The 15,858-nt window shown below is 42.4% G+C and overlaps 1 protein-coding gene and 1 pseudogene across 4 annotated transcripts in view; both read right to left on the bottom strand.

Annotated features, from left to right (window-relative positions):
• itpr3 (inositol 1,4,5-trisphosphate receptor, type 3) overlaps positions 1-15,858 on the bottom strand; it is a 340,721-nt gene that overhangs the window by 284,767 nt on the left and 40,096 nt on the right. For all 4 annotated transcript variants that reach the window (XM_088289554.1, XM_088289555.1, XM_088289556.1 and 1 more), the window contains exons 6-7: positions 471-569; positions 234-317 (exon numbers count right to left, since the gene is read on the bottom strand). In XM_088289554.1, coding sequence (XP_088145680.1) covers positions 234-317; positions 471-569 — 183 coding nt within the window. The remainder of the gene's footprint in view (positions 1-233; positions 318-470; positions 570-15,858) is intronic.
• LOC148340963 (uncharacterized) lies at positions 6,651-8,508 on the bottom strand (annotated as a pseudogene).

Here is a 15,858-nt window from a genome sequence, read left to right as displayed (position 1 = left end):
AAACTGAAAAGAAAACCTGACTGGGGGTTACAGGCAAATCACATTTACCATTGTTTTATTTTAATAGAGCAAAATACAGAAAAAAAATGTTAAAAAACTAAAACTATTAACTGCATTTAACAGGGTGTTGCCTGGAAAGATGCTGGAGCAGTGTGCTGCGTTCTGACTGTCCTGTCTTTGCATTGGGGGTGTGGCTTTGTGAAAGGCAAACCGTGGGTGGCGATGTAACTCACGCCTTTGAGCACTTCATCCTTGTGGTCACTGAACATCATGAACAAGTTGATCTTCCAGCTGGTGTTGCAGTTCACAGAGTTAACCTGAAAGGGTTGCGCAAAAATGCACGCACACACACACGCACGCACGCACGCGCACACACACACACACACACGCGCACACACACAACACACAAAGTCACAGGAGGCGTGGACGTATGCTTTGAAGGCTACGTACAGCTGAAATGACGCAAGCACCTCCTTACAGCCCGGGTGGTCACTCAGTTCATAGTTTGATGCATGAAGTGGCTGGCCGGCGTTGACTGGGTTCAAGATCACTTTGTCCCCCACCACCACCTGTAGGCGCCCAAACCCATATTATTATGAGTATGAATTATCATCAATTTACAATAGCTCTCCCATTTAAATGGTTTCTAATATTACTGCCACTCTTGTCAAAATTCTCAAGTAACTCACACCCTGCTGGTTGCTCCCAAATACTCAAAATATAAAGACAAGGAGTAAAAGGCAGCCAACACCACAATAAGACCAAAATGACTAACCGTCAAGTGTTGGGTAGTTGCGGTATTATTCCAAGTAGCCGGAGTACTAGTTGAACAACATGTCTCAGGAGGGTGGTAGCTAACGATCCTGTATTTGGTAACAAATTATTTTTCAGTTGTAAAGCTACTTTCATGATTGCCTAATTTCTACTGGTTGCTCAAATGCAGTGTCTCTTAACCTCAGTTCAAACAAAACCTACGAGTTCAGTGAGTCAGTCTCTGGGGTTCAGTAGAGATCAATACATACACACCATGTCTATGAGTGTCCATTTCATTCATCCAGTGTGTATGATTCATGACAATTCTTCAGAACTACAACACTCTCAGCCTTTTGGCAAATTGTAGCAAGCCTTTGAAATGCTCATACTGTTTTTTATGTATCTTTGCAAGCAATGACATTAGAGTGGCAGTTGGCAAGGTGAAGCTGAGCATTCCTGAATTTAGCTCTGTAAGGACACAGCAAAGTTAATATGATTTGCAGTAAATATCCATTGTGGTAGCTTTTCGATTTTATGTGCAACCAAGCAGGGTTCACTAAATGCACTGATATAATAAATACGTATGTTTTTAATTTGGAAAAAGAAGAATCAAATCATTATTATTTGATTATTATGAAGAATTTGGTGAATATATGAATATGTGAAACTTGCTATGTGTAGGACTGGGGAAAAAAGCTGACCAAATTGGTTGTGTCAACCAAATTAATTGGTTGAAACTGAAAAAATGCGTGCCTTGACAACACCATTTTATATGATGCATTGTTGTGGTTTGCTTGTGCGTGTAGATGGGAAGTTGTGGTCCTGCAGTGCCACCTTGTGGTATTGCTGCATTCGTTTTAAGCGTGTTATTTCTTCTTTTTTTTCGTTAATTCAACTTCCGGGTTGCTTCACTTTGAGATGTGTGCTCATATGTTGACAGAGGAGCGGTAAAAAAGCCACCTATATTAACACACACTAGGTATAGAGCATTAATTTGATTGTTTTGGGAAGCTAAGGCAAGATAGCTGACTGTCGGAACTGTTAACTAGCGCCCTTGGAGAGCGGAATGAGGTGGTAGTGTATAAAATGTTAAATATATTAACAATGTAAATTATTAGTTGGATGGCAAATTGAAATGATGTAATTTGGTGCATTTATATTTCTTAATTCCTTTGTATTGAGTTGATAGGAGCTGTGAGAGCCAGTTCTTATTGTGCTATATTTTACTTTATGTTAGGAATATACAAAGATTCATGTTTAGTGCTTATAGGTAAACTATGGGATTTAGAATTTACTGTGTTGTAAACAATGGTGTGTTTAATTTGATTATTCTGATTCGTGATTGTCTGCGCATAAGCATGTGGCGAGATCCCCCCTGTGCATACAGAGCAAGAGTAGATGATGTGCTTGTCGTGTTCTTCAGTAAAACAAAATAAACATGGGACAACTGCTTTTACTTGTCTCTGCTACACATCACATACAAAGCAACAGCGCATGCGCAATATACCATGTCCGTTGCGTAACCAAAGATCAATTGTTGACAAGATGAATCAGTCCCATGTACAGCAATATCGTTCACAAAACAATACAATACACCACAGTGCTGGTAGTCGTGGAAGCGAAACAGTTTTTGAAGTTTCCCTTAACATTCTCATAGTTCAAGTAGAAGTTATCCATTCGTTGTACTGAACGACATTGCTCACTTCCTGGGTTGTGAAACCTTTAATACAAGACGAAAGAGCTCCTTTGGGTCCGTGTGGGTACTTGAATGAAAGTGAAAGCTGTGGATAAAATGATGTGCCGTTCCGGACGATTCAGAACGACCTTCGACTGCCCGCACTGATGAACGGAGCTTACGAGAAAAGTACATACGTTGCGTATACATGATTGATAATTGAATTATTTGTGAAACTACTATTACAATTTATGTTTTTCTGTTGTTCTGTTGTTTTCACGGTGCAGAATGCTGAACTTGCTTGTTCAGAGATGAAAGATTATTGACACCTGTTTGAAACTCTCTGCATCCTGATTCAAAATCCAAGGGGCCGCTATTCAGAGCACAATACCACTGTAAAAAAAAATCCACAAAGCCGCGATAGGTGAAGCGCGGTATAGCGAGGAATTACTGTATATACTAGGGGAACGTCAGAATGTGTCATTTTTTTTATGTTGCCTGTGAATGATGACGTCGTGAGAGAGGAGACTAGCTAACGGCAGAGCTTTCATATTTCATACATTAGCATTATTTAACAGTAGGTCTATGAGAATCGCCATTTTGACGGTTTTCAAACTGAGGTGTCATTACTCTGCATATATTGATTATATATAGATAAAGACTAGTGGCGTCTGGACTTTTCCTAATTCTGTATGTATGTCATTTGGGGCAGAGTTGTTTTGTGTGCTGCACTTCTTATTTACTTCTTCATAACGTGAAGTGCAGTAAAGTCTTTTGCGACATGCATGGCCTTTCCTTCAACTTAAAACCAGCTATATTATATAACAGCTGACTCACATGCAACGCGAAAGTAGCACAGGACAATGGGCGCTAAACCAATTGTTCTCAGTCATTAATATGTATAACATTAAAAGATATTCACATTAGGGCTGGGCGATAAACTGAAAATTTACCGTTACCGAAATGTATTAGAATGACCGACATCATTTTGCCCATGTCGGTAAATTGTAAGAAATTGTAAGAAAAGTCTTTTCTGTCTGCGGCGATGTTCATACCTCTTTAAGACGGCTCCAGCGCATGTAGTCACGTGACTCATGCGCTGTAGAAGAATGTAAACAGAAGACGCGTTCGTGGCTGGCGATTCAAATCCTGAAGCGGCTGCAGACGAAGTAACGTTAGTTGAAATTGTTCCTGTCGCGCTTGTCCCGAAAAGAAATTAGACATCTGTCGTTTGGAAATGTTTTGGGTTCCATAAAGACGATGTTTGAGCAAAAGAACATGAACTACAAAGTGCGTCGTAAGCACCTGAAACAGCGCATCCAACCTTTTCTTTTTCACCACCCACAACACAACCATGCTGTTGACTTGGAGCTTGTGCTAAAGGTTCAAAGTGAGAAGCAAGGTTGGACAAGTGACAACAGCCGCTAACGCAGGCGACACTATACGAGAGAACGTCTCAGTGATGGACGCGATAGCCTAGCACATAGCTAAAGATAGAGCTCCTCAAGTTACAGTGGAGCGCACAGGATTTAAATGCCTCATGAACGTAGAGAGGTACGAAAATATTTGCTGCAAACAGCACTTCCCAATATGGACAACATCGGTACGGGAGCTTAGACATGTCAAGTATTTTGCATCCACATTCGACTTGTGGTCGAGTCGCAACATGGATCCCTGTTTGAGCCTGACTGTGCATTACATAGACGTTTAAGTGGCGACTGCGCACCAGAGTACTAGAGAGGGTACATTTTCCTGAAGATGCACACTTGTTTATTTGGCATTGGAATTCCATTGACATTTTTTTCATTTTATTGAGCATTTTGTTTACAGGCGACTAGCGCCTTTGCACATGGCATTATTCATATTGTCTACAAGATACCTTTACACAAATCGAGGCCTTTGCAAATGGCATTACAGCATCTCGGCACAATATATTTACATAAAAAGATTTTGTGAGAGGTACCCTTTTTCTCCTGTTCTTTGTGACATTGTTCAAGTCATGCAAAGCATGCTATTTTGAATGTTTATTCAAATGATTTTTGTACTTCTATTTGTCATTGAAAGTAATGTGTACCAGTTGGTCAATTAAAAAAAAGCAGTTAATATGCATTTCCTGCATTTATTTTGATTTTGGTCCTCAGGGGGAATTTATCGTGCATTTATCGTTATCAAGGTAAAATTGCCCAAATTATCGCGATATTGATTTTAGGTCATATCGCCCAGCCCTAATTCACATCAATTCTGGCGGTGACCTGCCTCAATGCATGCATAAAACGGCGCTCTGCTATGTATTATCCACTAAAAACCAAGAGAATTTTCCCATCTTGTCTTGACTAATTTGAAGGATGAACAGGGATAAACAGAAAAAAGAAAAGTCCAGAGCAAGTATCCACGGAAAAAATAAATAAATCGAAAGAAGTGTTCATGCTAGTGCCACAAGCCAGGCTATTGTCGAAAACAATGGCGACAATGAAGAAATGAGCACCATTGCTAACATTAGCTCTCTCCATAAGGTGTTCAGTAAAGATATAGCGAAGGTGATGGTCGATTTAAGAATGGACATTAAGAAGGAACTGTCTGTCTTCCGAGCCACAATTAAGGAGGACTTGAAACTTCAACACAACATAGTGGCCACGGATATTAAAGAGCAGATCCAAGCTACCATCAGCAATATTCAAGAAGCACATCGCGGGGTCTGAAAAGTAGAATATTGCTGTCAAGGACACTTTAATAGACCTACTCAACAATCATTGCGAGTTACAGAACAACTCATTCCCATCTGAACCATATGTGGGTATACGGTGCAGAGGGCTCGTCGAAATCTCTTTTATTGAAAACTTCATAATGACAGAGCTGGGGGACTCGCTCTGCTTCCGTGGTGGAGCGGCTCTAGGAATAGATCAGGCTCACAGAGCCATTGGTGTTGCCCCACCGCCAAGTGCTATATACATAACATTGTATTGTATTGTAGGTTTGTTTTGCAACGAAAATGCTATTTAAAGTTGCGGCGGAGAATGGGTGGTGGGTAGGGGGCACGAATTGTTTTCTTCTTGCTGGGAGGGCGTAACACAAAATATTCGTGAAGCACTATGCTAGCCTGTACTTGAAATTTACATCTGGACGGAGCTATTTAAAAATTAAATTGAATACTGAAATATTAAATAGTCAGGAATTTAAGGTGGAGGTTAGAGAAGAATATCCATCCATCCATTATCTGTACCACTTCTCCTCACTAGGGTTGCGGGGGTGCTGGAGCCTATCCCAGCTATCTTCGGGCAGTAGGCGGGGCAGACCCTGAACTGGTTGCCAGCCAATTGCAGGGCACAGAGAGACAAAAAACCATCCGCGTTCACACTCATACCTAGGGGCAATTTAGAGTGTTCAATTGACCTGCCATGCATGTTTTTGGAATGTGGGAGGAAACCGGAGTACCTGGAGAAAACCAAGGCAAGCACGGGGAGAACATGCAAACTGCACACAGGATGGCCGGAGCCGGGATCGAACCCACGCCCACCCATGCTGTCTCTTACTGTGAGGCCATCGTGCTAACCAGTCGGCCACCTTGGCCTTATCGTGTTAGCCAAATAGCATAATAGCCAGTCACTTTTAAATGTTTTGGGAATGTAGAATAAAAAAGTCACATTTTCTCAATTCAACCTTTGTATTTTATCATGACTTAGATGACTTAGAAACTACACAAACAAAGCAAAATCACAGTTTAAATCCCACATTAGCATTTTTTCTTATTTTAGCAGAACGTGAAAAAAATGTCGTGAGCGGTTATACTATTAGGTTAATGAGATGTTAAAATAAGAGTAGTTACCAACAACAGTATCCATGAATAAATATATATCTTCTTTCATATACTGGAGTTTGATGCTTTGTTGGTATTTTTGTTCATTTTCTGGTCAAAAACATAGATGACAATGCCATTCCTACTATATAGTGTACTACAAATTGAAAATGTTCCTTGAAACAAATAGCTCATAAAATCTGTGATATACACAACATATCTGTCAGATATGCAACTCCTCTGTGAGGATTGTGATACAAGTTACAGTTTAGTAAGTGTGCTCATGAAAATGATCAGATCCAAGTTCCAAACTAATTTTATACAAATTTCATCTGGAAAATTAAATAAAATTGCAGTAAGTATCCCATGGTGGACTGTGTCTGAACATAAATTCAGTTTATAAGGCTCTGAAAGTAACACCATCTCAAATTAGATAGCGGACGTAATTGCACGCCTCAAATGTAGGTACAGATCCAATGCTTGATAGGCATCAGCTGGAAGTTGAATCTGTGACTCCGCCATTATAACGTTGCAGATGTTGTAAATGTCTATGTCACATGACACGGCTGGGCGAAATCTGAAGGCGCTCCAACACAACTGTATATAAGCTCTGTCCACTGAAGAAATGCAGTCAGAACTTGAGTAGAGTTCTGGGAACATGTATATGATTTGGGACCGACCACTGGGTACCCTATTGTTTTTCGATGGTCTGATGACATGTGCATCCCACACACAGATGGTCTCATCTAATTCGTCCTGGGAAAAAAACGGTAAGCTACATTAAACAGTAAGAGAGCAACCAAATATTTATGTGGTTGTGGGTCATAATCTTGGTTTAGAAATTAGAAATTAGAAATCCCTTTATTGTCATTGTACTCAAGTGTGCAACGAGATTATTAGATGACCAGAAATAAAAGTCAATTTTGACGTTTTTGAAGACGATACAAAAAATTACATGAAATGAAGTATAGAAGAGCAGGGAATTGAAATGTGTGACCTTTGGCATGTCAGTACTGTAAACAGCTCCGGACCTGATGTGAAAAAGGACAGGTAATGTGCTGCAAAAATACTGCTCACTAGAAGTTACTGTCACCCTTTAACTAGGGAATGCAAGAGGTCTAGTTCACTGAGTTGATTGTACTTGCATCTGATATTTACTATTTATACAGAAAAACACTTTGAATGTTACATACAATGCTGAAACGTAAATTGTGGTCACTTAGGCAGGGCTATGCATAAAAAGTGGTTCCACTTAGTTTATGTAACTGATCCTTTACAAATAGGCCTACCATCCATTATTCCAACCTCTTAGCCTCACTTTTTTATCGTTATAATTGATGCTTAATTGTACTTCAGTGGGCATCTAATGTCAATTCAAAATCAATATGACATCAATCGAATGATTTAGATATCATATCGATGTTTAATTGCCATCAGATACCCACAGGGATATCACAGCGGGCTTGACATTATTTATCAATATTGTCGCGGGTGCAGTGTATTTCCAATACACACTAGGAAGATAAGTGCTGTGTGCATAGGCTTGCATTGCTTATTAATTTACAATAATTATTGTAATGCAATTGATAGCATTTACAATTAGTGTTTTATTATTGGAAAATATTAAAAAGCAATTTGACACACAATTTAAGATGATAATAGAACATTTATAGACATATGGCTTACCTGAACGATGCCCATGAAGCAGAACTGAATGAAATTTCGGTGCAAATATGTCCCGTCGAACAAACCACGGTCCTTCAGGTCAGTAAAGATAGAGATGTAGAATGCAATTGATTCCCTTCTGAGGAAGCCCCACCAACTCTCAATGCGCTGGTTAGCTGTGCTTGTAACTGTCCTTCGATGTAACTTTCAACGTCTGAGCTGTCGTGAATGTTGCAAGAGAGAAATTGCTGAAAGTCTCTGACTTTAACATTCTCTGTGCCCCGGTCACCTCTGGCAATCCTCGGACAACCATTAATCTTTGGACTGCCTTCAAGTAGTAGCCTCCAACGATTTTTGGGTCACTAATGGTGGTGAACACATTCATCCATATGAGTTTCTGGGAAAACTCATCGATGCAGTCGTTGATACAGATACCAAATGGTTTCAGTTTGTCATACGGGTCACAATACCAAATGTAATTGGGTCCTTTTGCAAAATAGCTTCGGCGATGGAGACGTCGCCTCCTCCTGAGTCCTACTCCTCTTGGGTCAAGTTCTTTTAAAATTATGTGCAACTGTTCTTTCTTAACGTGTAACCCACTCTCCTTATATTTAGTATACATCCATCTGTAACCACAAAGCTGCCCCGATGTTTGTAATTGTTCATGAATGAAATTAACTACACGATCCAAAGTTTCACCGAAGCAGATTGCAAGATTTCAAAATTCATTTTAAATGTCTCTCAGACACAACATAAAGGTGAAAGCCTTGCCAGCAAAGCAGCAATGTCCTTGTAATAAATTCTAATACTGTCTCATCCCGACGATAAACGTTGTCATCCCAAAGAGAATGAGATTCATGAAACAGAGATATTATGAGGCGGGACCTAAAGCTGCAAGTCTTGGATGGAGACTTCAAAATCAACAAGAAGAAAAATACATTTCACAAATCAGACGCCCATTCACTAAAAAGCTAATGAACATCTTAGATGATATTCAAAGGCCATTTGAAAGTTATTTTAACTCATTGTATACTCAATCAAGTGAACCCATGGAACCCATTTTTATTTTTCATTTGACAGACCTTAGTTCTCTAAGCAGAATCCACAATGAGACTCTCACATCACAGACCTGGAAATTACCACGGCAATCTCAAATATTAAATTAGGAAAATCCACAGGAACAGGTGGTTTTTCTACCCAGTGGTGTAAGGAGATGAGAGAACCAATGTTATTTCAACTATATCATGAAGGTTGGTGCCACGCCCCCTTCTTGAAGGGAAGCATTAATTTCAGTGATCCATAAGGGGGGGAAGGATAAATTAGATTGTAAATCATACCGACCCTTTAGTGTCTTAAACATGGATTATAAACTGTTTGCCACTAGACAGTGATTTTGTCATGATCCGTCTGTTTGTTGTTACAGCTGAGTGGGCGTTCCCTCCTGCGCTCGTTCCCGTCACATGTCACCTGGCCGGGAGAGACGCGCCCACGAGCCACTCAGCTGAATCACATTCCGTTGTTGATTACCAGTCCGCGTCGGATTATTATCCAGCGTCGCTCATGCTCATGTTCTGTGTACTAGTTCTCTGCCCTGTTTTTCCCGTGTGTAGTCTATTGAGTTTTTGTGTTTACTTAGTCCAGCTACTCCTCGGCTCGCCTTTTGTTCTCGTTTCATTGTTTGGATTCTTCCTTATCCTTTGGTGGTAAGCAATTCTCCGTTATTCGTGTTCCTTGCATTTGCAAGCGCCTTCTGTTAACTTGTTATTGCTTTCCTGGTGTGAGTGTCTCCGCCAGCGTTTTTCGTTCTCGTCCCCCGCGACGATTGTAATTATAGATATCCTATTGCCATTTATACTCCCCTAGTTATTCATACTATTATATTCTTGTTAAGTGATTCATAACCTGACGGTCATAATAAATATCTTTGCAACCTCATTTTTTCGTGTCAGCGTTTTGAAGAGTCCACCCTCCGTTTTCCAGCCACGGCTGGGAAACGATCGTGACAGATTTTAAGTTAGATCAGCAAATCAGTGCTTTTGTTTGATCCAGCTTTTTTCATGTTAGGCAGCTGGCCAAAGTGAAACCCTTTCTTTCCCAACAGCAGTTAGAAACAGTAATGCATTCGTTACATCTAGTATAGATTACTGCAATGCACTTTACTTTGGAGTCAGCCAGTCCTCGCTCAAGCGCCTCCAACTGGTCCAAAATGCTGCTGCTCGCCTTTTAACTGGCGCTCGGAAGAAACATCACCCCAATCTTAGCCTCTCTTCACTGGGTCCCAGTGCACTTTAGAGTCCGCTTCAAGATACTTCTGTTCGTCTTCATATCTTTAAATGGCCTTGCCCCAGCGTACCTCTCCAAGCTCCTCCACCCCTACGCACCTGCCCTCTTCCTCAGTTCTGTGGGCCAGATGCTAGAGATACCGAGGACTAAGCGCAGCCTCATGGGGGATCATGCCTTTTCTGTTGTCGGTCCTTCACTATGGAATGACCTCCCATTAAATGTTAGGCAAGCACCCTCTCTGTCCATTTTTAAAACCTGTTTGAAGACACATTTCTATTCTTCAGCTTTCGATTCAACATGAGACTGTCACTGCTCAGTTATTATTCTGGCATCTACAGTAAATGTGTTTAAGTGTTTTAATTTATGTTCTAATTACCTGCTAATTTATATTATGCCATATGGTAAGCGATTTGTTACAGCTCCATCTGTAGTGAAATCCGCTATTTAAATACAATTGTATAATTGTATTGTATATTTAGATCAGGGGTGGGCAAACTTTTTGATTGGGCCACAGTGGGTTCTAAAATTTGACAGATGGGGCGGACCAGGAGCAGGTGGATGGAGAGTTTTGGTAACCTCACCTCATCGCAGAAAAAAATACATACAATTGAAAGTGAACAAAAGCATTACAACAACATATATGTCTTTGAAAAACCACAGTATTTAGAAAATAAAACAATAACAAGGTTTTTTTTTTTTCAAGTTGGGCGGGCCTGATAAAACGGGCTGCATGTGGCCCCTAGTTTGCCCAGGACTGATTTAAATGAAGATCAAACAGGCTTTTTTAAGGATACACAAACGCATAATAACATACACCTAGCAATTACAATACATAACAACATTATGCTCGTCCCCCTACAACAATGACTAAAATTAATGTGAGCCTGTCAAACCATACACAACTTCAAAGGGGCTGTCTCCAGGGTTGCCCACTGAGCCCGAATTTATTCAACTTGTTTATTGAGCCTTTAGGTCAAATAATCAGAGAGGATCTTGATGGCATAGCGATAAGGGGTGAAGAATACAAAATCTGTTTGTATGCAGATGATGTATTGTTAATAGGGATGTACAGATTCATTGGAAATCAGTTTAATATTGATGTAAACTGCTCAAAATATGCAACCATGATGAAAAATTTAAAGAATCGATTTGCAAAGCCATTCTCTCATGTCTGTGCTGTAAACAAGGTGCACATGCAAAATAACTTCCCTTTCATAGCAGCGCAGCAGTGAGCAGTGATAAACAAGCATTTATAAATGAAACACGCGGCTGATGCCTGATTTAATTTCATGACAATGACTATCGTGTCTGAAAGCTAACTATAGTTAGCATGCACAGGCTACCATGTGCGTCTGATGACGCGATGTCCTGCTGTTGTGCGCTAACATATTGGAGCATATAATGTGGATTGTGGCGGCATTAGTCAGCGAACTCACGTATGTTAAAAACCAAAACAGTTTTTATAAACGCGTGATTGACATCGAAACCACAAGAGCACAAGTGCTAACACGTTTATGAAGTCAGAAATGTCACCACCCAAAGTACAAAATGACGCAATCGCCCCAAACCATAAACGACAACACCCAACAATATAACATAACAAACCTAGGTCGTTAAAATATGCAAATTTACAGTGCTAAAAATCTTGAAAAAATGGGTGATACGTGTTGATTTGGTCACAATTCTGTTTTGCTGAGCATTGTTATTTCTGAGTTTCATTATATGCATCACGCTTGAGATTTCTTTCTCTCTTTCTCTCCTATTTTTCATGCACATACCACATTTTGAATGTGTAGATGATATCCATACTAGAGAAACAAAATGAAACGTTTTCCAATCAGGTTAAATAAAAACAAAATTAAAAATCAATTCAAGTGATGGTTTGCGTATTCTTTAGCACAGTGTATTTCCTAAATTTTATTCATGATTTGACTCCATTCGACATTAAATGGGTTGGTGGTCAAGAAAAGTGAAATATTTTCGCAAGAAATTCTTTTAGTATTTCTAGGTAGTTTCATAATAATAGTGCCACACGGCATAGTGTATAGTTTTTGGTTTTATTCAAAATGGACTAAACATTTACTCCTCCTTCTTCTGCATCACAGTCTCGGAAGACCATCGATTTCTTGTGTCTGGAGGAGGTTAGCTCTTCACGCAGCTTCTCCTGTGGCTGGTGAGTCCAATTCGGGAGAGGCAGACACAGTCGCAGACGGCGCAGGTGTGGGCTGGAAACGGTGCTGGTGTAGTCATGGTGGGTTTTTGCTTCCTCAACTTCCTTTTTGTTTCTCGGTGTAGAGCCAGGACAGTTTCTTGGGTCTGCAGTCCATTTCGTAACGCTTGTTTCCATTTCTGACGGTCCAGTGCGACGTCTTCCCATGTGGCTGGATTGATGTTGAAGGATTTGAGGTCATGCTTGCAGACATCCTTGTATTGGAGCAGTGGGCGACCTACCTGCCTCTTCCCTGACTGTAGCACCGCATACAGAGTGTCTTTTGGCATGCGACGGACGTGGCCCAGCCAGCGGAGACACCATTGTTTCATCAGGGAGTACATGGTGGGGAGCTGTGCTCGCTCCAGGATAGCGCTGTCTGTGACCCTGTCCTGCCAGGTGACTCCCAGTATACGTCTCAGACAACGCAGATGGTAAGAGTTTAGCCTCCTGTCATGGTGTCCATGGGGAGTCCAGGCTTTGCTGCCATACAAGAGAGTACTGACAATGCAGGCTCTATACACTTGTATCTTGGTATGGATGGTGAGCCTGCTGTTCTCCCATACTCTCGATGTTAACTTCCCAAAAGTGGAAGCTGCTTTCCCAATCCGACTACTGACCTCAGCATCGAGTGACAGATTGTGTAGTTGTTGATGGTGATGGAGGGTGGGGCCGTAGTCCCCTGGCCCATTGTCTTGGTTTTGTTTAGACTGATGGTGAGGTTAAAATCTTGACATGCTTGGCTGAACCGGTCGAGGAGAATCTGCAAGTGTTTCTCGGTGTGTGTTGCCAATGCTGCATCATCGGCAAACAGCATATCCCAGATGGTGAATGGTCTGACCTTTGTTTTTGCTTTCAGTCGGGCGAGATTGAAAAGTTTGCTGTCTGTCCTGGTGTGTAGGTAAACTCCCTCAGTTGATGTTCCGAAGGCTTGGCGCAGGAGGAGAGAGAAAAATATCCCAAACAGAGTGGGTGCCAGCGCACAACCCTGTTTGACACAACAGCAGATGTTGAAGGGTTCAGAGGTGCACCCATCGAACTGGACAGTACCTTTCATATCTGTGTGGAAAGACTGGAGGATGCTGAGGAGCTTGGTGGGCAGCCGATCCGTTCCACCAGTTGGAAGAGTCCACTCCTGCTCACCAGGTCGAAGGCTTTGGTAAGGTCGACGAAGGCCATGTACAGAAGTTTACGTTGCTCTCTGCACTTCTCCTGCAGTCGTCTCAGGGTGAAAATCAGAGTTGATCTTCCTGCTCTGAACCCTGCCTGTGACTCTGGGTAGAGCTTCCCTGCGAGGACTTGGAGTCTATTCAGTGCAACTCGAGCAAAGAGCTTGCCGGTGATGCTAAGTAGGGAGATGCCGCGGTAGTTGTTACAGTCACTCCTGTCTCCCTTGTTCTTATACAAGGTGACAATGTTTGCATTCCTCATGTCTTGTGGGACAGAGACTTCTCTCCAGCATAGGCATAAAAGCCTGCGCAGTCTATGCAGAAGGGCAGGCTTCCCGCACTTAAGAACTTCAGCGGTTATACCATCGACTCCTGGAGCTTTCCCACTGCTCAGGCTGTTGATGGCTTTGCTTAGCTCCTCGGACGTTGGTTCCATGTCGAGCTCTTCCATGACTGGTAGACGTCCTGCGTGCCTGAGGGCTGCATCATAGACACTATTGTCCCTGGCGTACAGCTCTGAGTAGTGTTCCACCCATCGGTCCAGCTGTTTAGAGCGGTCAGCGATGGTTTCACTGGAGCGATTGTGCGGAGTGATGGTCCGAGGGCCTTTTTGATGCCGTCAAACATGAGTCTGATGTTGCCTGTCTCAGCAGCTGATTGGATATTGCTGCAGAGCTGAAGCCAGTAGTCGTTGGCACAGCGTCGAGAGGCTTGTCTAAGCTTCCTCCTAGAGGATCGGAGGGCCTGTAGGGTATGCGTGTTTGGAGTGAACTTGTAATTTGTGAGGGCGATGCGTTTTTCCTCAAGAATTGGTGCCAATGTTGTTTGGTTGGCATCGAACCAGTCATTTGGCGTACCCTGCTTTTTGCCAAACATTGTCAGGGCTGTGTTTTAAATGGCATCCCTCAAGCCATCCTGGGAAGAGCAGAACATGGGTGGGTCGGGGAGAGAATCCTCGAGAGCACGGAGGAAGGCTCTAGCTTTGGTTGGGTTGTATGTTCTGCTGTTGTCGATGCGGGGGGCTCCTTTGGGTTTGGATCTGTGCAGGTTTTTTGCTTGTAGCTTGACTCTACAAAGCACAAGTGAGTGATCTGTGTCACAGACTGCACTGTGAAGGCTGCTTGTTTGAAGGATGCTTCTGAGATCAGGCGTGCGTGTTTTCATCAAGTCTAACTGGGGCCAGTGATCTGAGAATGGGTGTCTCCAAGAGACTTTGTGGATGGGTTTGGACTGGAAGTAAGTGTTGGTGATGCAAAGGTGATGGTATGTGCAGAACTCCAGAAGGCGCTGCCCGTTTTTGTTCAGTTTACCGATGCCATGGTGTCCCAGGCAGGATGGCCAGACACAGGACTTGCGTTGAAGTCGCCAAGGAGGTAAAGGCGTTCTCAGCTGGGGATGTTTTTCACAGACGCTTCGAGTTCATCGTAAAACCGGTCTTTTACTTCTTGGGGGGAGCTGAGTGTTGGAGCATACACACTCACTCGGTGGAGAGGTCCCGTGGATGTATAGAGGCAGAGAGCCAGGATTCTCTCTGAGCCGCCTGTGGGTGGTACCACTGCTCCCAGGAGTGTGTTCCTGACAGCAAACCCTACTCCATATTCCCTGGTTTCCTCAGGGGGTTTCCCCCGCCAGAAAAAGGTATAATCCCTTTCCTTGAGGGAGCCAGATCCATGAAGTCGTGTTTCCTGGAGGGTCGAGATGTCAATTCTGCGCTTCAGAAGTTTGTTGTTTGTGACTGTAGTTTTACGGACATCACTGACCTCTTGTAGGTTGTTGCTGAGCCCGGGTGTCATGGTTCTGACATTCCAACACCCCAGGCATAATGGTGGAATCTTCTGTGGGTTCTTTGTGTTGCTCGGTGCGTGAATTTACAGCCTGCTTGTTGGGGTAAATCCCGAAGCTCCGTGCACCCAATGGAGCAGGCAGGCTGTGGCGGGATAGCACCTTATTGGCTGGGGGCTGCCCAGCTTGAAGCGGGCGGTAGCTGTCCAATGAGGTTTTATTCAAAATGGACTAAACATTTACATGCTTGCGCTAAACATCAATGCGTATTTCGTTTGTGGATCGCTGAAGCATCACACGAGCGCGCAGCAATTAAAAAAGTAAATATCTGGAACTGAAAATTGAAAATTTAATCGGGGCTTGAGTGAATCATTACATCCCTAGTATTTACCATTTAATAAAAGTGAATTTTTCATTTATTGGACTATGAGGCGTCTGTATTTCGGAAAAGTACAAGGATTAACGATTTGATCCTGTTTGGAAGTCACTTATTACTGTGGACACGAACAGCGAATCAGGAGTCAGAGGG

Source organism: Idiotropiscis lumnitzeri, chromosome 3 (assembly GCF_059441095.1).
Source record: "Idiotropiscis lumnitzeri isolate Australia: NSW breed Sydney's pygmy pipehorse chromosome 3, RoL_Ilum_1.0, whole genome shotgun sequence".
Lineage (NCBI taxonomy): Eukaryota > Metazoa > Chordata > Actinopteri > Syngnathiformes > Syngnathidae > Idiotropiscis > Idiotropiscis lumnitzeri.
This window is presented reverse-complemented; position numbering and strand designations above follow the sequence as displayed.